This window comes from Pithys albifrons, chromosome 18 (assembly GCF_047495875.1).
Source record: "Pithys albifrons albifrons isolate INPA30051 chromosome 18, PitAlb_v1, whole genome shotgun sequence".
Classification (NCBI taxonomy): domain Eukaryota; kingdom Metazoa; phylum Chordata; class Aves; order Passeriformes; family Thamnophilidae; genus Pithys; species Pithys albifrons.
The window spans coordinates 14,966,644-14,987,804 of record NC_092475.1 but is presented as its reverse complement, the minus strand read 5'-3'; the positions used below and the strand labels follow the sequence as shown (position 1 = coordinate 14,987,804).

General features: G+C 47.7%; 2 protein-coding genes across 13 annotated transcripts in view; both read left to right on the top strand.

The window, feature by feature from the left end:
• Positions 1-5,381, top strand: part of CHD6 (chromodomain helicase DNA binding protein 6) — a 90,438-nt gene extending 85,057 nt beyond the window's left edge. For all 9 annotated transcript variants that reach the window (XM_071573211.1, XM_071573210.1, XM_071573207.1 and 6 more), the window contains one exon: positions 1,386-5,381. In XM_071573211.1, coding sequence (XP_071429312.1) covers positions 1,386-2,276 — 891 coding nt within the window. In that variant the 3' untranslated portion in view covers positions 2,277-5,381. The remainder of the gene's footprint in view (positions 1-1,385) is intronic.
• A 2,355-nt stretch (positions 5,382-7,736) lies between these two features.
• The window catches only part of RBL1 (RB transcriptional corepressor like 1), a 30,227-nt gene continuing 16,802 nt past the window's right edge, over positions 7,737-21,161 (top strand). For 2 of the 4 annotated variants that reach the window (XM_071572765.1, XM_071572763.1), the window contains exons 1-13: positions 7,737-7,870; positions 7,967-8,100; positions 9,427-9,627; positions 10,577-10,641; positions 10,723-10,851; positions 10,958-11,118; positions 12,658-12,707; positions 14,325-14,508; positions 15,888-16,054; positions 17,931-18,043; positions 18,593-18,696; positions 19,161-19,298; positions 20,941-21,105. In XM_071572765.1, coding sequence (XP_071428866.1) covers positions 7,748-7,870; positions 7,967-8,100; positions 9,427-9,627; positions 10,577-10,641; positions 10,723-10,851; positions 10,958-11,118; positions 12,658-12,707; positions 14,325-14,508; positions 15,888-16,054; positions 17,931-18,043; positions 18,593-18,696; positions 19,161-19,298; positions 20,941-21,105 — 1,734 coding nt within the window. In that variant the 5' untranslated portion in view covers positions 7,737-7,747. Of the gene's footprint in view, positions 7,871-7,966; positions 8,101-8,200; positions 8,300-8,837; positions 9,628-10,576; positions 10,642-10,722; positions 10,852-10,957; positions 11,119-12,657; positions 12,708-14,324; positions 14,509-15,887; positions 16,055-17,930; positions 18,044-18,592; positions 18,697-19,160; positions 19,299-20,940; positions 21,106-21,161 lie in introns of those variants that run through there. The other 2 variants (XM_071572767.1, XM_071572766.1) reach the window with 2 other exon arrangements.

Here is a 21,161-nt window from a genome sequence, read left to right as displayed (position 1 = left end):
ATCCCCTTGTCCTGCCCTGCAGGTTGGCCTGACCCACACTTCACTCTACAGTCCCTCTCACCTGCTGGTTTTGGGACTGAAGTGATTTGTGTGACACCCTTGCAGGACATGTGCAGGAATCAATTGGCATAGAGGTTTTTACTGCTCTCAAACTAGGTTTTAATTAGTGCTGGAGATTTGGCATGGTATGTGCCACTGCCCAGGAAACAGCTCCATGTCCAGGCTGGCATCAGGGCCCCATCCGGGCAGCCAGCCCTGGGCAGGCTGACAGCTCTTCCTTTCTTTGGTTTGAGGGGACAGTCTCTTTGCTGCCTGGCACTGCCCAGGCACCTCTCATGTGCCCTGCTCCAGCAGCTGCATCCCAGGAGCACTCCCATCCTGAGCCCCATCCTCACTGAACTCTTGGTGAGTGCATGTCTGTCCTGGCACAGGGACGTGCAGGGATGGCGGCTGCTCCTGGTGCTCCGGCCAGCGTGGCCCCCCAGAGCTCGGGTGCAGACATGGCCCCAGGCAGGTTCTCCCACGTGCCACTGGGAAGTCTCCCAGAAGGTCCTCCCCCCTTGGGCAGAAGCTGTACTGAGCAGACTGCCAGGGGCATCTGATTCATGTTCGTGCACTGCAGGTGTCAACAAGGAAATCCTTTTCCTGCCTAAATCTATTATTGGAAACAGTTCAAGGAGTGGTGATACTGAAACTCAAGGGACCCCCAAAGGGAAATGTTTGAATGTCTGTGGTGAGGATGCTGGAGAAGGGAGTTCTGAGCTGGGCTGTGGATCCCCCTGCACTGCTCTGTGTAAACAGACACTGTTGCCCACTTCTGGCTGCTGGGTTTTAGTCCTGTGTCTGAATGTTCAGAAGAGCTTTCTGAATGCTTCCTGGCATCTCAGCAAAGCTCTGACCCGGAGCTCTTCAGATAGCATGTCCACTCTCTGTGTGTCATCCCATGAGCTTTGCTGTCCTGCAGAGCATTGAAAATTTGGCCCTTCACCTCTCAAAGACATGATATTTTCACCGATTCCTGAAGGCACAATTAGTGCTGGGCAGAGATGAGTAGGCAGCTGACACCACGCTGCCCCAGTGCTTCTTGTGCTGTGAACAGCTGGTGCTGAGGGCTAGGGTGAAATACAGGGTAAAAACATGTTTCCTCGTCCCTTCCCTGAGCATTTTGACACTGCAGGATCCTGCCAGGGCAAAGTGAGGGTGTTTTGCACTTGGCAGCATCCATTGGGGAAAAGTTGTGTGTACCTCTCAAATTCCATATCATGTAGGCCAATATTTCTGTGCTGACACCATCTGGGACACAGATGCGAGCACAGACAAGGCAGATCCCCCTTGCTGCAGAAGTAACTGTCGGGTGTTCTCTGTTATGTGTCTTTTATTTTCAGGGCTACTTACCTGAAAACAAATTCAGTCGCGTCCTCACCGAGCCCGTGCTCCGGGACCCGGGGCCGCGCCGCAGAGGGAGGAGGCCCCGGAGTGAGCTCCTCAAAGGCCCCGGTGTTGTAGCAGATTCTTCTTCTGGGATGGGACCATTGTTCATGAACGGACTCATTGCTGGGATGGATCTAGTGGGACTTCAGAACATGAGAAACATGCAAGGGATCCCTCTGACTGGGCTGGTTGGGTTTCCCGCTGGCTTTGCAGCGGTGCCCGCCGGTGAGGATGTGAAGAGCACCCTGAGCATGTTGCCCATGATGCTGCCAGGCATGGCTACTGTGCCCCAGATGTTTGGCGTTGGAGGACTTCTCAATTCCCCCATGACAACGACTTGCACTGCGACTGCTCCGACTTCGTTAACAAGCACAACGAAAGGCGGCACCGGCAGCGGCGAGAAAGCCAGCGAGGAGAAACAGGGCAGCCAGGAGGGCAAAAAGGAGCCCCTCACCGAAGACAAGCCCGGTCCTAGTTCCTTTTCTAATCAGACAGAATCCGCAATAACTACCAGTAGTCCTGTAGCTTTTAACCCATTTCTTATCCCAGGGATGTCTCCTGGACTGATCTATCCCTCCATGTTCCTCTCCCCTGGCATCGGCATGGCACTGCCTGGCATCCAGCAAGCCAGGCACTCAGAGGCAGCAAACCTGGAGAGCCAGAAGCGGAAGAGGAAGAAAGCAAAAGGGGAGTCGGCAAATCCAGAGCCAGAAACTGTCTCACTGCTGGAAAAAGAAGCTGCAAACAGTCAAAACTGTGCAGAGCAGAGCCCGCTGTCGGCAGCAGAGAAGGAGCAGGAGGGACCAGCAGAGGAGCAGCACCAGGCGGCTCTCAGTACTGATTAGAACTGTTGTTTCGTTGAAAAAACACAAAAAGATTGTGGCTTGTGAGTTTCTTATCCCATAAACTCTTTGTTACTTCCCCTTCCACCCCACTCCACCTTCATAAACCTGTGTTTCCATGAGTAATATTATCTACCTAATTCCCTGTCAGAAAAAACTCTGGTGACATGCTACATGTTAATAGTTGCAGGGTCTTGCCACTTTATTAGATAAACAGTGTTGTCTAGCTAGTATGGGAGGCACCAAATTCTTGTTCTGTTTTTCCAGTCGTTCATCCCAACCGACGATAGCAAATCCAGTACTTGGTCACCCACCCAAATTGCTCACTCCTTTGAGAAGAAAAAGCAGCAAAAAAAGAAGAGCAAAAGAAAAGTCTTTACCTCTTGGTCTACATGCAGACAAGGGTATTTCTGTCTACAGCAACACTGAACGAAAAAGCCTTTATTTGGGCTAAAAGCACAGCTATAGTAAGTGCTAACGTGTATTTTTGATTTAAAGTATTTCCCTATTTTATCATGGTTACTAGAATAGTAGTATAGACAGAAGTATATAACTAATGATTGAAAATGCATATATTCATTTCTTTGAAAGGAAAAGCATAACTGGTAGTTCTGTAATTTCTTGATCACCCCCACCTCAAAGATTTGGAGACGAACTGCAGAGTGAAAAGACGATGTAGACATTCTTTTGTATTTTTTAAAACCAAAGTTTGGTTTTATGTTACATGGAGTTTAGTTGCCCTTTCTTTGGTAGTTACAAGAAATTTTCAGCTTGAGCTGGAAAGGTTTTGCACACTTGCATGACTTTCCTGGGGTTATTGTACCTGTAGCTACCAGTTCCTTCACATTCTGCCAGTCTTCAGTGCTCCTCTCTGGCATTAGTTCTCAGCTATGGCAATTACAGGTGCTCTAAAGGTTTTTTTCCCAGTCGTGAACAGGCCACACCAATTTTAAAGCTCTTACATGAACACTGAGGCTTTTTGAGTTTTCATATTCCTCACTCCTCACCCCAGAAGTGACGTCCTTTCAGCAAACTCCGAGTAGGCTGTAGGCCAGCTTCACTCCTTGGGGAGTCCTCTGAAAAGGAGCCTTGAGGCTTTCAGAGCTTGAGTTTCTTCCTTTCTAGCACTGGACTGTGAAGAGATGACTTTGGCTTCTTCCCATTCCGTTTGCTGCTGAACAGTATTTCCAATCCCTCAAACGGTTTCAGTGTCTGCATTTCAATCGACGGGTTTTAGTGCCGCCAGCCCCACCCCCTGCGCCAGCTCTGGGTACTGAGACTCCTCCTCCACAGGCAACTCTTTGATTTCTCCTTCCCCTCACTCCTCCTTTCATTCTTCTTTACACTTGGGGTTGTTCTTATTTGCAGCTCATGGTCTGAGACTTGAATAAAGCCACGGTGGTGCAGCGGTGGCCGAGGGCAGGCGGGAGGGAGTCGAGCGTGTGCTACTCATCGGTTTCACACTTGGTTGTCACAATTTACTGTATTTTTTACTTTTTTTTCTGTTGCAGTTTTGCTAATTTATCAGATGGTCCAAATGTTTTGACTTAACTATTTCAGTTTGCATTATTTATTTATGATGCTTTTTGTCATTGTCTTTTATACATTTGGGATTATAAATTATGTACATGTTAAAATTAGCATCTCAAAGAAGTCTGTTACCACCATTGAAAAAAGCCAGTTGGTTTATATTTTCACAGAATTTATTCCCAGTTTACTGGATTGGATGATTTTTTTAAAAGTCTGTAAACAATCATAATGCAACCCCCCTGGATAGTTAAATGTGTTCTATTTAATAACATTCTTGTAGCATAGATACTGTATCACTATCAACAGATTTCTTAGAAATGCTGCTATCTCTATTTAGCTAACATTTTGTTCAGTTTTTGCCTCCAGTGGAAGCAGAAAGGGTTTTTCAGCTGTTAAATCCAAAATCAATATAATTTATTTATGTAAAAAAAAAGTCACGATTGATATATTTTTGAACCTTTTAAGTACTAACTTTGTTTTTATTCAGTGGAAGAACATGTACTTGCCCTAAATCCTTAAAATACAAATGCTATAAAATTTCATATATCTTCAAAGCCTTACTGTGAATGGATACAGAAATCTCTTCCGAGTTCATTTCTTGTTACGGGATGGTTTTTCCAGGGCTCCACGCGTAAGGAACAGGGTTTGAAGTGGAATTTATTTAATTAGACAGCATGCTCTATACCTTGTTCTTTCTTAGCAGACACGTATGCTATGTCTCTGAGTGTTTAGGCTTCTCTTTGCTACTTTGTGACCCTTTTGCAACCCAGTATACTCTGTGGATTATTTAGACTGTAAGGCGTAAGTGGCTGCTTCTTCTTTTCCATCATATCCCAAACAAACGCCAAACTTTCACCGGTTTTCATGGCTACTCACACACATACATTCTTCACCAAATGTGCTAACAAAATAAACTGTCTGTGCTCTTGAACATGGATAAAAAGAAAAAGATTTAAAAGTCAGATTTTTATTTTTTTAATTTAGTGACTAGATGATGCTTATCTTTCAGACTTGGCAGAGCCTTGCTACAGATGTATATAATTTTTTTCAGCAAATATATGTGAATGTTTAATTCACCTGACTCAGTGATAACCGTGACTTGCCTTTTTCTCAGCATGACGCCGTTGAGAAGCTCTCAAGCCCAGTGGCTGCTCCCTGCCTTGGGGTTGCTGCTTGTGCCCTGTGCGTCACTCCAGGGAGGGGCTGCTTGCCCTCGCCTGCCACAGAAGGAGGTTCCTGGGCCGAGGCCGTGCTCTCACAGTGCCCTGGGGGTTCACTCACTGTCCTGCAACATACCAAGAGCAAACCGAGCTCCAGGGCCAGTTTAAGCACAGAGGGTGTACAGGAGCTCTCTGCTGACCAGCTTTGTCCAGAGGGTGGGTGGAAGCCCAGAGGCCTCCACAGTCTTCACACATTTAGACAGAATCTCCAGTTCCCTTTATAGTCACAAAAAATGGGAAAGGATTTCCCTCAGCACTGACCTGTGGCTGGGGGAGCTTTAACAGCCCCAAGTGCAGATGTCCCCACTCTGGGCTCTTCACAGTTACAAGAAAGGATTTGGGGTTGGAAATCTTAGCCAGCAGTGAGCAGAACACAGTTTCTCTAATTGACATTTCGTTAGCATTGAATAAAATGAGCTTTTCATTGCACTTTTGGTTTCCATCTCTTCAGAAGCCACTTTGGTTCCAGGGCTCTGGAGCATGGGCTGTCACAAGGCCATGAATTCTCAATTTTTGCAACCTCAAAGAAATAATGGCACCATGCCACAGGTAGAGGCACCGTTCCTGGTCCCCAAGTGCCTCACATCCTGTGTGCCACTGCCCAGCTGCCCATGGTGCCAGCGCTTGGCTGTGGCACTGCACAGGTGGCAGCACTGCCAGCGAAGGCGCCCAGCTGCCAGCACAGCAGTGACTCTGGAAAACTGGAGGAAGAGAATCCAGTTTCTCTCTCATTCCCCTTCCCACCTCTCAGCACAGCGTGCCCTGTACAATTGTATAACAGGCCTGGGAGCATCATCCTCACCTCACCCTCTGCTGTGGCTTTTTGGGTTGTTGGTGGTTTCGTGGTGCACCCAGGGGTGGATGGAGGCCATCGGTGCAGTGCCAAGGTGGCACTAATTCCTGTAGGATGGAGATTTCACCTCAAAAGGTTTAAGCAATGCAAGATCTCCAGCCAAGCAGGAAATTAGTCCACCACCCAGCAGTATTTTAATTCATGGAACAACTCCATACAGCACCACTACCTGGCTCCATTTGCCAGTGGTCTGAATGGGATGGAGCCTGGAACTCAATCCTAATCCCAGCCTGGCTAAGTGCATCAGTTCAGGCAAGCCCAGCACATGCCCTTGGAGGGTTTAAAGGAATAGCAGTGACCTGGATCTGTTGCAGGAGCAGCCAAGGAGAGTGAGAGCCATGGCAGATGGTCCATCCCACCTCTCCTCTCTCGGGGCTGTCAGGATTTCAGCTGGCTGTGCTGTATTACCAGCACAATCGTACAGGGAGACATTGCACAGGAATTTTCTGTATCGTTTGGAAAGACAAAATTTTAAAAGAGAACCTCATGATGACCTTCCCCCGGTGCCAGGAAAGGGCAAAGATTTCTTACAGAGAAACAGATGCACAAAAAGCAAAGCTCAGTTCACCCCAAGGAAAGCACAATCTCTGGTCCTGAAGGAATAAATAAGTCTGTGGGACTCATAGCCTCATTATCCCAGATTACACAGGTTTCCTGGCTGTTCATAGCAGGCAGTTTTCAGTCCTCTGACAGCAAATCTTTTTCGAAATAGATTTAGATGTTGCATTAAGGTTTGTTTTCGTGGAAAGTAACGTTTTGGAAAGCACGGAGCTGAGCTGGTTTTGGTGATTGACCACTCCTACAGGCCTGTGGATCCCACGAACCGATCCCTGCGCTTTGCAAACGGACATTTTCAAGGAGAACGACTCCGGGATGTGTGTGGGGCAGGGGCAGGGCAGGGGCTGCTGAGCGAACAGCAGGTCCGAGGGAGGGGGTGCGGGTTCAGCCCCGCACTGGGGGGCCCGCTCCGTGCGCTCCTGTCCCAGCCCTGCCGGCAGCTGCAGCCACTGCTCGGGCAGTGCCATAGGACGGGGGCTCAAGGATCACCCCACGTTCCGCGGGTCCAGAGCCGTGATCCCCGCGGAACCTGCGACACCCGAGCCCTGTCCAGGGGGGCGGGCGGTGCCCCGCGGCTCCCGCTGCTCTCAGGAGTGCTCCGATCGGCCCCGGTCACTGACAGCGGCCCCGGTCACTGACAGCGGCCCCGGCCGGGCGGGTGGAACCGGCACCTCGAGGGGCTCTGAGCGCCCGCCACGGCCGGGACGGCGGCGGGGCCGGTTCCCGAGGGCCAGGAGCGCTCCGGGAGCGGGGGCGGTGCCCGCCCGGCCCTGCAGGGCTGGGGGCGAGGGGACCCCACCTGCCCGGCCCCACGGCGATGCTGCACCCACGCGTGTCACGGGGCCCGGCGGGGCCAGAGTCGATCCCGCCTTGGGCTCCCGCAACCGTGTGCGGGGAGCGGCCGCAACTCCCGCCAGCACCGAGCGCCCCGCGCCCAAGTGACACGAGCGACAGCGAGTGACAGCGAGTGCCCGGCCCGCACGTGTGCCTGTGTGTGCTCTCTGCAAGCTGCTCTGTGTACGTTTGTCTGTCTGTGTATATCTGCCTGTGTGTCCGTGTCTGTCCCTCTGACCGTGTGTGTGTCCCTATCTCTGTCCGTGTCCGTCTAGTTCGTGTCTCTCTCTGTCCGTGTCTGTCTGTTCCTGTCTGTCCGTGTCCGCCTGTGTGTGTCTGTCATTCTCTCCATGTCTGTCTGTCTGTCTTTCCGTCCGTCCGTCCGTCCGTCCGTATCCCTCCTTGCCCCCGCGCGTTTCCCGCGCTCGCGGCGGAAGCAGCCCCGCCCTTCCGGCGGTTTTGGCGCGCCGCTCCCCGCCATGTCCCGCGCCGATCCCGGTTTGGCCGTGGAGCGGCTGTGCCGGGACCTCAACCTGGATGCGGCGAGCGCGGCCGAGGCGCTGCGGGACTTCACGGCGCTGCGGGGCACCTACAGCCTGGAGGTGAGCGGGGCGGGGCGGGGCGGGGCGGCCGAGGGGCCGCGGGGGCCGTGCCCGCCCCGGCTGAGCCGCCCCCGTGCCCCGCTGTTGTTGGCGCAGGGCGAGGCGCTGCACTGGTTGGCCTGCGCTCTGTACTCCGCCTGCCGCCGCCGCCGCCTGCCCACCGTGGGCAGCGGCGCCATCGAGGGCAACGGCGTGTCCCTGACCCGCATCCTGCGCTCCGCCCGCCTCAGGTGAGCCCCAGCCCGCCTCAGGTGAGCCCCAGCCCGCCTCAGGTGAGCCCCAACACGCCTCAGGTGAGCCCCAACACGCCTCAGGTGAGCCCCAGCCCGCCTCAGGTGAGCCCCAACACGCCGCTGCCCAGCGCGGGGCCCGAGGCGGTGGTGTGACAGCAGCAGATCCGCGCGTGTTCCAAAGGGAAATCAGATGCAAATATGTAATTTTCAATTTCAAGCCTGTGGGAGAACACCCACGTCGGACCAGCAATTGTTTCACCCATGGCAGCTTTTCCTCCCCGTAGTTAATTTGCCCACAGTCAGCTCGGGGTGTGCCGGAGCGGCTGTAGCAGGACGTGTGTGTGACTCGGGGCTCAGGCACGTCTCCGTGCAGTGCTGGAGCTCCCGGTGCGGTGCCAGCAGCTCCCGGTGCGGTGCCAGCAGCTCCCGGTGCGGTGCCGGCGGCTCCCAGGTGTAGTGCCGGCGGCTCCCGGTGCGGTGCCGGCGGCTCCCGGTGCGGTGCCGGCGGCTCCCGGTGCGGTGCCGGCGGCTCCCGGTGCGGTGCCAGCAGCTCCCGGTGCGGTGCCGGCGGTCCCCAGGTGTAGTGCCGGAGCTCCCGGTGCAGTGCCGGCGCTCCCGGTGCGGTGCCGGCGGCTCCCGGTGCGGTGCCAGCAGCTCCCGGTGCGGTGCCGGCGGTCCCCAGGTGTAGTGCCGGAGCTCCCGGTGCGGTGCCGGAGCTCCCGGTGCGGTGCCGGCGGCCCCCAGGTGTAGTGCCGGAGGCTCCCGGTGCGGTGCCGGCGGTCCCCAGGTGCTCGGGATGCCGCTTAGGGAGCAGCGCTGAGCCCCACTTGGCCCCACAGCAGCTCCTCTGCCACACGCGGGATGGCAGAGCTGGAACGGCGGAGCTTGGAATGTTTCTGCTTCCATTTAAAGACCCACTCCCAGCGGGGGCTGCCATTAATTACACCCAGAGCGAACAGGTTTTTGTGCGGTATCTTTGACAGGCTCGTGCTTGTGGTTTGGTTGCCTGTCCTGCCTCCCCCTCGTCCCGTGCAGAGCTGAGTGTGATTTTTCCTTTCCACCCCTCCCCTGCCTGACACAGCCATGCTGGCAGCCTCTACATCACAGTAGTGTTCCTTGGCCTTAAAGAGCGTCCAGGATAAACCCCAGAGGGATAAAAAGCTTAAAATATGCACAGTTTTGGAGTCTCTCAGAATAAATTGTAAACCTGCATAGTAATCTAACTAGTCATCAAGAAGGAAATACGTTGCATTTTGGCTTTTTAAAAAATTTAGAATGGAAGTTAGTTAAAGCTCAAAGCTGACTTTTCTATTTTCTTTTAAGTTTAATTCAGTTTTTTAGCAAAATGAAGAAGTGGATGGACATGTCAAACCTACCACAGGAATTCCGAGAGCGAGTGGACCAGCTGGAGAGAAATTTTGAAGTGTCAACTGTGATCTTCAAGAAGTTTGAACCAATATTTTTTGATATATTTCAATACCCTTATGAAGAAACTTCTAAACCTCAGCGAAGCAGGAAACAGAGGTATGAGATTTTGAGATTTAATGTGACTTTTCCCTGGAAAGGGTTATACCCAGTATAGACTTGTGAAAATGAAGTTCCAAAGGGATGGGACCTCTGATCCTGATAAATTGGGTGATGTCATCTTCCACACACACCTGGAACTTCTGCCTTAGTTAAAGGAGCTCATCTGGCTCCCTGCAGAGTGTGGCTGTTGCTGTGGCATCTCTGTAGTGAGGGTGTAACCCTGGGGGTGAGGGAGCCAAGCTGCGGCTCTGTGGGGTGTTTCTGGCAGCTCACGTGGGTTCTCTGGGTGAGAGGGAGGATAATTGTTCTGGTAAAATGCTCCAGCACAGCTCCAGGTCTGCAGGGAGAGTGTAGTGGGAGAAGTTTCGTTGGATGTTCTCTTGGTGTCCCTCAGAGCAGCAACGGGTCAACATCACTGTGGCTTCTCTGTGGGCTGTTCCCAAGAATGTCTGCCCTGGTCTTCCAGCTCTGTGGGTTTGCATGATCTCTACCCCGAACAGAATTCAGTAGATGAGCTGTGGTATAGGCTATAATTGTGTGTTCTGAAGGGATGACAGATGATTTAGTAAAATATTTAGGAAAAGCCATCACTGGGATGTACATGGGTCTTGTCATCTCAACATCTATGGCTGCAGGAGACTTCTGTGGGAGATGTTACACCAGCAGAACAGCATGGCAGGGTCAGAGGCAGCCGCTGCCTTGGAAATAGGGCCAGGAGGCTGTGAATGCTGTGCAGGATGCTCCGTGGAGCCAGGGAGAGCTGAAGTCAGGACATGCAGCTTAGACTGCACCTTAGTGTGAAATTAGGAGATAACAGCTCCAGCTGTTACTTTGAGCAAGGAAATGGAATTAAATTCCTGTAATACAAGGGTAAACTTAACTGTAAAACAAGGTTCGGCTTCCTGGAACTGAAGAGTGACTTCTCCCTCCTTTTCCTTGTTGCCAGGCGGGTGCCGTGCAGTGTCAAAGATCTCTTCAACTTCTGCTGGACTCTCTTTGTGTACACTAAGGGTAGGCTTGCTTGCTTTAGCAGTACATTCCCTCCTCTGAACTTCTGTGCTGTTGCTTGACGTGATGTGCTGTCTCTTCAAGGTAATTTCCGTATGATTGGAGATGATTTAGTAAATTCCTATCATTTGCTTCTGTGCTGCTTGGACCTGATTTTTGCCAATGCCCTTTTGTGTCCAAACAGAAGAGATTTGCTAAATCCATCATTTAAAGGTATGATGGGGAAAGATTATTTATGATCAAATGTGCTTCGTTCTCTTGGTTCATTTGAAATGAAGCTGAAGGTTGGTTGTGTTCCCCACCCCCTCCTCCTCCCCAGGCTTACCAGTGGAATTCCACGCTCCGGAGAGCAGAGTCCCTGCAGAGCCTCCCTGTGTCATCGCCACGCTGTGTGAGCTGCACGACGGGCTGCTGGTGGAGGCCAAAGGCATAAAGGAGCACTACTTTAAACCATACATTGCAAAGCTGTTTGATAGGAAGGTACATCTCACTGGTTTTGTGAACACACAGCTGTGCTGCTGGTCTCAAGACTGTCCTGTGGGTTCCCCAAGGCAGAGTGCAAATGAGCAAAGGAACTCACAGGGTCAGATTTTCTTTGTGAGTATTTTAGCAGGAACAGGATTCCCTCACTTTTAATGCTGTGTGCTGTAAGGTCTCCTCTGTTCGGACTTTTTATGTCAGTGGAGAAACTTTGCTTCCCTTTCTTGGCAGTGTGAAACTGAATTGTGAAGGATGGTGTTTTCTTTGGGCAAAAAAAATGTGACCTTGTGAAATAATTGTATGGGATGCCTGTCGTGGTACTGTGGGTCTGCTGCTTGCCTTGAAGTTCAGCAAAATGCTTTGGAAGGTGGAGGCTGAGGTTGCAGGTGTATGAATTGTTCTGTCTAGTTTTGTCCTGTATCAAAAATAGCATGGCCAGCAGGCCCAGGGCAGTGACCCTTCCCCTGTACTCTGTTGGTGAGGCCACACATTGAGTGTTGTGTTCAATTCTGGGCCCCTCAGTTGAGGAAAGAGATTGAGGGGCTGGAGCGGGGCCAGAGAAGAGCAACGAGGCTGGAGAAGGGACTGGATGTGGCTCTGAGTGTCCTCTTAACACCTCCAGGGATAGAGAATCCAACATGTCTTGATCCGACCCCACTGTGATCACCAGCCCAGGGCACAGAGTGCCAGAGTGATCCCAGTGGGGTCGGATCAAGGGTTGGTCTTGATAATCTGAGGTCTCTTCAAACCCAACTGAGAAGAGCAACGAGGCTGGAGAAGGGGCTGGAGCACAAGTGCTGTGGGGAGAGGCTGAGGGAGCTGGGGGTGTTCAGCCTGGAGAAGAGGAGGCTCAGAGGTGACCTCAGCACTGTCTGGAACTGCCTGAAGGGAAGTTCTGGCCAGGTGGGGGTTGGTCTCTTCTCCCAGGCACTCAGCAATAGGACAAGGGGGCACGATGGGCTCAAGCTCTGCCAGGGGAAATTTAAGTTGGAGAGCAGAAAAAATTCTTTGCAGAGAGAGTGCTCAGGGATTGGAATGGGCTGCCCAGAGAGGGGGTGGATTCCCCATCCCTGGAGGTTTTTAAACTGAGCTTGGCCGTGGCACTGAGTGCCATGATCTGGTAAAGGGACTGGAGTTGGCCCAAGGGTTGGACTTGATGATCTCAAAGGTCTTTTCCAACCCAATTGATTCTGTGATTCTGTGATCCTGGAAATGTTTTCCAAGCTCTGTGTAAGTTTCAGTGTAGTTGTCTGTCAAGTCAGCCCCTAACCTGGCAGTGAACAGAATATTGCATTGCAGGGCTGTGTCTGAAGAGTGAGTTTATCTGGAGCTTGGATCCAGTCGGGCCTTGTGCTCCAGTCTTGCTAATGGCACTGTAGCCCTTTGGTCTAGGGAAAAAAAAAGGTCCAGTTATTCACCTCAGTCCCATAGAATTGATTGGGTTGGAAAAGACCTAATTTCCTTTTTCAGTAAAACCATCATGCCCTCACACTTGGAACAGTTTTGATTTTATTATATATTTCTGCTTTTTCTTCTTAGATCTTAAAAGGAGAATGTCTGTTGGATCTCTGCAACTTTACAGAAAATAGGTAAGTTGCAGCTTTTGTTCTTAATGATGGGACTTGGGTTCATATCTAAAACACTGGCCTTTGTGTACTAAATCTCAGGCTTTCCTGTTCCTTCACCTTAGCACATCTGATGGGTTTTTGATTATTTGACATCAAAGCTGCTCTCTGGCTGAAAGGCTTTCTGGATCCGAGATGTGGCTGATGTCAGGGGTTCAAGCTGCAGAGGTTCTTCCTTGATGGCAGGTGTTTTGGTGCTTGCTCTGATTTTCTGTAATCTAATACAACTCAAAACCTTGGCTCTGAAGTACACAGGTGTGTTTCTATACACATATGCCCAAGTAGGGAAGTGTTTAAATTAATTTCTCAGTCTCTGATTGAGTGTATACATCTGTGGATGCAGCTGAAGGACTTAAAAGAAAAAGAAGCAACAGTTGCCAAACCACAAAAAAGAGGTGGAGTGTTTCTGTGCAATTCAAGTGTGGTTGTTTCAGAAACTTTTTGAGTTCACTTCTGAAAGGTAATTTAAATGCAAAATACAAACAGCAGGTGCTTTGTTCTGGATCCCTCATGGTCTGGTTTTCTTTTCTTTTGCAAAAATACCTATTAATTTGATTTTGATAGGTAAGCTTTTAACTTGTTGGATTGCTTTGGGAATTTTGAGCAAGGACTTGATTAACAATGTAGATAATGCTTTAATTGAGATATAAACCTGTGAAAATTAACTTAGGATTTCTACTTTAAAATTAATTGTATTACATACAGTAGTCTCTGTTCTTTTGCAAGTGGCCTGACAGGTAAGATAAGTGTGGAAGCCTCTTGGGTTTTTCTTTTTCTTCTTTCCTTTTTTTTTTTCCACTTTGTTTTTTTTCCTAAAAGACATGGGGAAGGTGACCCTGTGATAGAGTCAGCTCTCCTGTGGGATCACAGAGTTGCTTGTGTCATGGCTGCATTCTGTTCCACTAATATATGTGGTAGCTGGGGCTGCATTCCTGGCCCATGGAAAAGCTGCAGGCAGGATTTAGTGATGTGAGCCATTTCTGATTTTTGTCCCAAAGTTCCATTCTGCTTCCCCAGTATAAACTTAAAGCTTTGCAACCTTGATGATCTTAAACATTCCTGTTTTCCAATTGGGTTAGCTGGAATACAGAAAATGAATGCTTTCTTTGGTCTCACAGCTAACTAGCTCTTCATTATACCTTCTGCTGCACAGTTAGCAGAATTATGGGCTGTGGAGTGGCAAAACTAGAAATCCAACCAAGCTAGTTGGATGCAGCTCCCACCGGTGTGCTCCATGTGTGCACAGATAACCTCTGATCAGCTGAGCACTTCCAGACTGGTTTATTCACAACTGGGGGGGAAGCAAGGTTGGGTTTTTTCCTCTTCTTACTGAGAGTGAAATGTTGGTGGTCACTTAGGAGGAAGAATAGTCCCTGCAGTGGGTTCTGGAGAGTTTTCAGTCCAAAGGCAGGCAGGGATGATCAGGGGCACGTTGCCTGGGGAGGTGAAGCAGCACTGCTGCCCAGAGCAAGGAACACTTTGACCCTGTGTTGGTTTGGGTTTGTACCTGCGCTCCACAGGCACCTTCTTTGTTTCTTCAGCAGTTAAGCCTTTGGTATCAAAGCTGGGCTTCTCTTTCAGCAAAGCACTGAATAAAGAGTATGAAGAGTATGTTCTGACCGTGGGTGATTTTGATGAGAGAGTTTTCCTGGGAGCTGATGCTGAAGAAGAAATTGGCACTCGAAAATACCCCGCAGAGGTGCTCGTAGAGAAAGCGGCAGCACGAGCTCCTGTGGAGTGTCATCTGCAGCAACATTTTGAAAAGGTGATTCATTTAACTCATCCATCTCACTTGATGCACTCCTTTGAGTTTTCCCATCCTTACACGTTCTCTGAATTATTAAGATGGCTTGGAATTTCTTGAATTTCTTCCTGAGAGGAAGATGATGAATGCCATTTGCAGGCTTCAGTACTGTCTTGCTAAGGAGAAATGGTGATGTCTTTTCTGTGGAATTTACTGGATAACTTCCTTAAACTACATGAGAGCACTTTCATGTATATAGTCTGGTTTTGTCCAAGAAAAATCAGAACACAGTTAATACCTAAATGCAGTTTTGTTCAAGCTCCATTTAGACCCCATAATCATACCACAAAACCTTGACACTGCATTCATTTATGTTTTCCCAATGTTTCCTCTTTCAGGATAGGAAAAGTCAGCTTTTTACTCCTCTATGGAAAACTAACATTCATGGCATAAACCTCACCAAAGTCTGTCTCTTCATGCCTATAAGCAGAGTTTTAAAAAGTGCAATGTATCTAATGAAGTTGGCATGCAGGAAAATGCTTGATTACTTTTGGATAAGGAGAAAAATTGTGCTGGGTGTGTGAAAGAACCATATGCTGTTTGATTTACATGTCTATTAAAAAAAAAATTTCTTACTCCAAGGTGCTAGTGCTGGTGTAATGGAATCCTATGCCTTAGCTTTTTCTCCCAAATGTATTTCATGTTCAGGAAAATTAAAGGCAGGGCTTTGAAATGGGTTTTATCAGTTCTGAGCATCAATTTCTGATATAACAATATTGTTATTTATGCATAATGACTGCAGGGCTTAACCTTGTCTCGTTATTTCCTGTGTGTCTTTAGACTGTTGTCTGTTCTGGGAATTAAATCCAAAAAAGTTGTGTCATTTCCAGAGAGTAGGATACAAAATAGGTAAGTGCAGTCCATGCAGCTCCATCTGCTCAGTGCTGCATCATCCTTTGGATCAAGGAAGGCTCGAGGTCCACTCACATAGCAATTTCCAAGGAATATTTTCCTGTGGACCTCTCCCAGGCAGCTCTGCCACCCACTCCTTGTGTCACCCAGCTAATGCAGCCAGGGACTGAGAATGGAAGCACATGCTTTACTTCTCAACGTTCAAATTATCTTAAAAAATTGCAGACTTTAAGATCTTAGGTATTGATTTACTGTGTTTTATTTTTAAAAACTCTTTGTTAATTTTTGTCTGCTTGAAGATTTGTTATATTTTGTATTTATGGCTCATTTTTAACCTGTTCTGAGCTCACAGGTTTGATGAAGCTTTCACGTACTGTACTAGTGGTGTAATTTTAACCTTCTGGGATTTTGCAGGAGATGCTCATTGGAAAGGTTATTGGAACAGTTTTGTTGTCTGATTTTCCTTGCTCTCTCTCTCTGTGTGACAGAAGAGGTCCCTTGCCCCCTCGACCCCGCTGACGGGCCGGCGGTACCTGCGGGAGCAGGAGGTGGCGGCGACGCCGGTGGCCTCGGCCACGCAGAGCGTGTGCCGCCTGCAGAGCATCGTGGCCGGGCTCCGGAACGGCCCCAGCGAGCAGCTCACGGCCATCCTCGAGTGAGCATCTCCCCTTGGCTGCTCTCACACACACACAAACCGACCTGTTGGATTTTTTGGTTTGGTGCAAAGTGTTTTGGTCTGTGCTTCTGTATTATTTCTTGTTGAAAGGTCTTGTTTTCTAGATGATCTCATCCTGAGAGGGATGGGTGAACACCTGCCCCCCATCTTACTGATCACCACCACTGTATTAATGGAGACTCAGCTTTTGCTGTTCATTTTTTTGTCTACTTTAAAGCCAAATGCCTTTTTTATATATTTGCTTGCATTTGAAATAAGTATGGCTCTATTAAAAGATGTGGTCACTGTGTTGGCAGAGGTTTTGGAGGAGGGCAGAAATATTAGAATCAACAAGATACAGTCTTGGCCCTTGAGCTGGGAAGATAAAACTAAAAGCAGCCTACAGGCTCCCACTTCTCCTTCCTACTACTTCAGGATATGTCAATCTAACTCTATAGCGCATGCATAAGCCTTGCAGTGACCACAATTCCTGTCAGTGCTGGTCTCTCCTGGAGCAGCACTTGTGTTTTCCACGTGGGTTGTTCTGGGGTCTGTTCCCTGAGCACACGTCAGTTCACTGGTTTCCTCCCTGAGCCCAGCTCATAACAAGTAATTGAATTGTAAATACCTGTAAAGATGCTGGGTCTTTGCTTAACATCTGCACATTAAGGCCTTGCTGTATTATGGTGTAAGGTCTCCAGATATGTTTTTATAATCAGAACTGACATTTAGTATTAGCACTTAATATTTGAAGTGTGCAGTTTTTAAAGTAACCATCATAAATAGGTGAAAAATAATACTCTTAGTTCTCATCTTTGTAGTAACATATATTTTTAAAGGTTTCCTAGCACTAGTTCTACTTAGAAGTTTACAACTGCTCAGCAGGATGCAATTTGTTTTGAATGTTTCTTGGATTGTTTTTAAGGACTGATATAATTTGTATTACACAATTAGACATTAAAGTGTCTGCAATCTCTAGGGAAAAATGTGTTTGTTCAAAGTAATAAACCAGCCTGTCAGGAGAGAGATAAATAATAAAATGAGAAAAAGAATTGAGTAAATTTCTTATTCAGTTTGTAGTAAGCTGTGATGAATACTTTGCTCCTACTGGACATGAGTTCAGCCAACACTAGGATATGTACTGTGTGACTGGGAGAAATGGGAAAAACTGTAGTTTGGCCTGTGTAATATGTGCTTCTCAGTATTTTCTTTTTCAAATTCAAATTCCACGGAAACAGCTTTGAAGTAAATTGGAAGGCTTTGTTTAAAGAAACCTTGGTTGATTTCAATTCTAGCTTTGCTGAATAGTTTAGTGTCTTAATATGACATCAATCACAAGCCACTGTCCTCTAAAACAGTTGTTGGAAGATCTGGAATCATTCAGAGAGAGCATCTCCAGCCAGAGATTCTCTGCCCCATTTTTATGATAGTGACTAAGTGGAGTCCATCAGTTTCTCTCTGTCTTGGTCCTAAATGGGAAGGTGCTGTGTAAGGTTTTCTCTACCCCCCAGACTGAGCCTGGCTTGGGTGCTGTCAGGGATGCATTTGGTTGTTTGGTTGCCTTTTGCAGCACCCTTACTGCCTTGCTCTTAGCAGATACCTTCTTCTCCTGGGTGTGCTGCTGTAGCTCTTGTTTCTCCTGCTTTTCTTCCAAGATCTACATATCCTCCCTAAGCCTGTTAGGAAAGGACACTTTATTTGTGTGTTTTATGTTTTCCTTTGGCTGTAACACAGCTGGAAAGGAATGCTCAGTATAATTAGCTGTCCTATTTATTTTGGTGGTATGGTGTTTTTGTTGTTGGGTTTGAGTTTGGGTTTTTTTTTAACTGGATATTAATTTATATAAACAAGGCTTTCTTTTTGCCTTCTGCCTCAGGTCTTGTGCCCGCAGCCCCATGGAAAGCATCGTGAGCAGAGTGAAGGAGATCGGCGAGACCTTCTGTTGCAGCTACACTCAGTCAACAGATGAGCAGCCAGGAGCTCATATAGGTATAGAGTGAAAGGCATGGGATGTTTCAAAATACTAAACAAGGGCATGTAGAAGGCATATACTCTTGTCTTAAGTATTTAATGCAGTGGAGCTGCTTTTATCCCAGAACATATCCACGCAGAAAACTGTTGCTGTCAAATAAAACACCATAAAAAATAAAAATTTATGACAGAGTAAACTCAAAGCTGCAGTTCAGACTGGGATAACCAAGATATCATGGAAAAGCAGCCCTTAACAGCAAGTGTAAACTTGCATTCTTCTTGGCTTTAAAATTCAAAGGAAACTGAATACAAATAGAAAAAATATTGTTGCAAAACTACATCAGAGGAAATATTAAATAATCCTTTAAAACATTTGTAGTGTTTCATGCTGTGCTTGGGACTAGTGGATTTTTGAACATACTTTTTCAGTTTGTAGTGTGTGTACATACACACACACACACACACACACACAATTTTCTTGGATGAGGACAGGTACTGGTCAGTTTAGTCTTAAGACTCTTTGTGCCAGTGGCATTGGACTTCATCTCTGTTGGTTTTAAATTTCAGATTTTGCTGTAAACAGATTAAAACTGGCAGAGATCTTGTACTATAAAATCTTGGAGACTATAATGGTGCAAGAAACACGGAGACTGCATGGGAAGGATCTGACTGTAAGTAAAGAACTGGTGAAAGACTAGAACACTTTTTGTAACCATTTCTCAGATTTTGTCTTCAGGTAGTTCCAGAGCAGAGCACTGTAAAGCACTCTGTGTATATCGTTAATGTTAAAAAGGGGAATATAAATATATTTTTTCTACTGTTAAAACCAATATAACTGGCATAACTGCCATCTGAATTTGTGTTGCCTTCTGGAATCACCATTTTATGGACAGATGACTTTTACTCTCTTCTTTATCCAATGAATAGTACCAGTATTTCATGTCAGGCAGCACTGCATTTGCTTTGCTTTGTGGTGCACAATAAGGAGGCCAGTTCATTTGTCAATACTATGCAAAATGTGATGGTTTGGGTGCTGTTACTCTCCATCTAGTCTTCTAAATTTCCCTGTAAAAACAAGGAGGTTGTGGGCAGTGGGAAAAAGCACGTTCTTTCATGGAGTGTTGTGTGCCCTCAGGCTCTGCTGGAGCAGGACCTGTTCCACCGCTCGCTCATGGCCTGCTGCCTGGAGATCGTGCTCTTCGCCTACAGCTCCCCTCGCACCTTCCCCTGGATCATTGAAGTCCTTGACCTCAGGCCATTCTATTTCTATAAGGTAAATAACACCAGCTGAGACAGTATCTGTGTTAAAAATGGCATGTCACTGGATTGAGCATTTTAGAGGATGAATCTCTTCCGCCTCAAGGACTCAGGTAAGAGAAGGACTGATGTTACTGTGCACTGTGCCTGTTCCAGACTCTGGCTGTCCTGAAATTGATTACCTGGAAGATGTAATGCCAGAGCTGAAGCTGAAGTGTAAAGCAAAAAAGCCCATTGTGTAAATGGCACTGAACTGTAACATACTGTCGATCAACTTTTAGTTCTTAACCTATGTGCACTTTCAGGAGACTAAAGCATTGAAGCATGTATTTTGTTGATACTCCTATTTATTGATGGCAAGTTATAGTTCTGAAATAGCAATAATATTCTTTGTTGCCTTTGACTGCTACTACTTATCTCAGTCCTGCTTTGTTAAGTTGTTTTTTTCCCCCCGCTTTATGTAACTGAACATAAAACACACCCAGGAAAAGATACTCTGTTTCTCCTCATTTTTTTAAACACATTCCCCCCACCTCCACTGTAATTTGGTTTTTTGATTCCTTCAATCCTTTTATCACCTATCCATATGCCTCCCATTTTTGCTGGACACCTTGCAGCTTACCATGTTTAGTCCTGAAAAAATCAAGCAGTTCTCTTTAGATGCCATCAATCAAGAAATGGAAGCCTTTGGAAAAGCTCCTTTATATTCTGTTCTCCCCTCTTCCTTTACTCCTCAGCTGTAGGGCAGTACTGAAACTGAAACAAATCTGCCAATAATGCTGTGGCTGTTGGTAGCCTCCTTCCAAATGAAATGCACTGCTGCAGATCCAACTTTGTGGAGCAGATTTATGTTTGTTTTGAATGTTCTCTGCTCTTCAGTGTATGTTCTTGCAGCACTCTTACTTGAAAAAAATTGCCATCACAAAGACTTTGCATAACAGAGACTGGTGACATTTGTAACTGTTCTCCAGGTGCTTATTTCTGTAGTAGGAATGACTAAAAATACCAGTAAGTTCCCTGGGGAAGTTTCATGGCATTTCCTTCTCTGGAGCCTTAGAAAAACAGTTTGAACCCTTGTGTGACAGGAATAAAGTAAAGTGGATCTTGTGTTGGAGCATGGGGCTGGAGTATGATACTGCAGGGGATGGTGAATTCTGTTCAGCCACCATTTGTCCATGTTAAGGGTTCTGAGCATTTCTTAAATAAAGCTTTAAAGCAGTAGTGTTCAGCCCTTTGTGTTCTGGGCTGCTTGTTTGAAGGGCAGGAAAGCTGGAATGCTGGGTCTGCCTTGTGCCCTGCTAAGCAGCTGTGCCTGTTCCTGTCTCCCCAGGTCTGCTGCACGTGCACAGTGAGCTCTGTGTGTGCTCTGTGCTTTCATTCCGTGCATGCTTAGCAATGGGAAGTGAGGGCCCTAAAAACCCCTGGACGGGGTCGTTCTGCACTGATGGCACATCTGCTGTCTGCTTCCAGCTCCTGGGTTGCCTTTGGGAAAGGGGGTTAAAAAAAGGGATCAGAAGAGAGCTGGGGAAGGAGAAGATGCAGGAAGAAGGCTGGAGCACTCTGTGTGGAAGTTTCAAACAGGATCCTGCAGTAAGTAAGAGTTTGATAACGTTAAACATGAGTGACGTGACGTGTTGTGTGTGTGTGATTGCCATCAGGTGATCGAGGTGCTGATTCGCTCTGAGGAAGGGCTTTCCAGGGACATGGTGAAGCACCTCAACAGCATTGAGGAACAGATTCTGGAGAGCCTCGCCTGGACACGGAACTCGGCACTCTGGATTGCGCTCGAGGCCTCAGAAAACAAAGTCCCAACCTGTGAAGAAGTATGTGATCTGTTTTCCTTTTATTGGGAAATACACGTTCTTTTTCTCACTGTTTT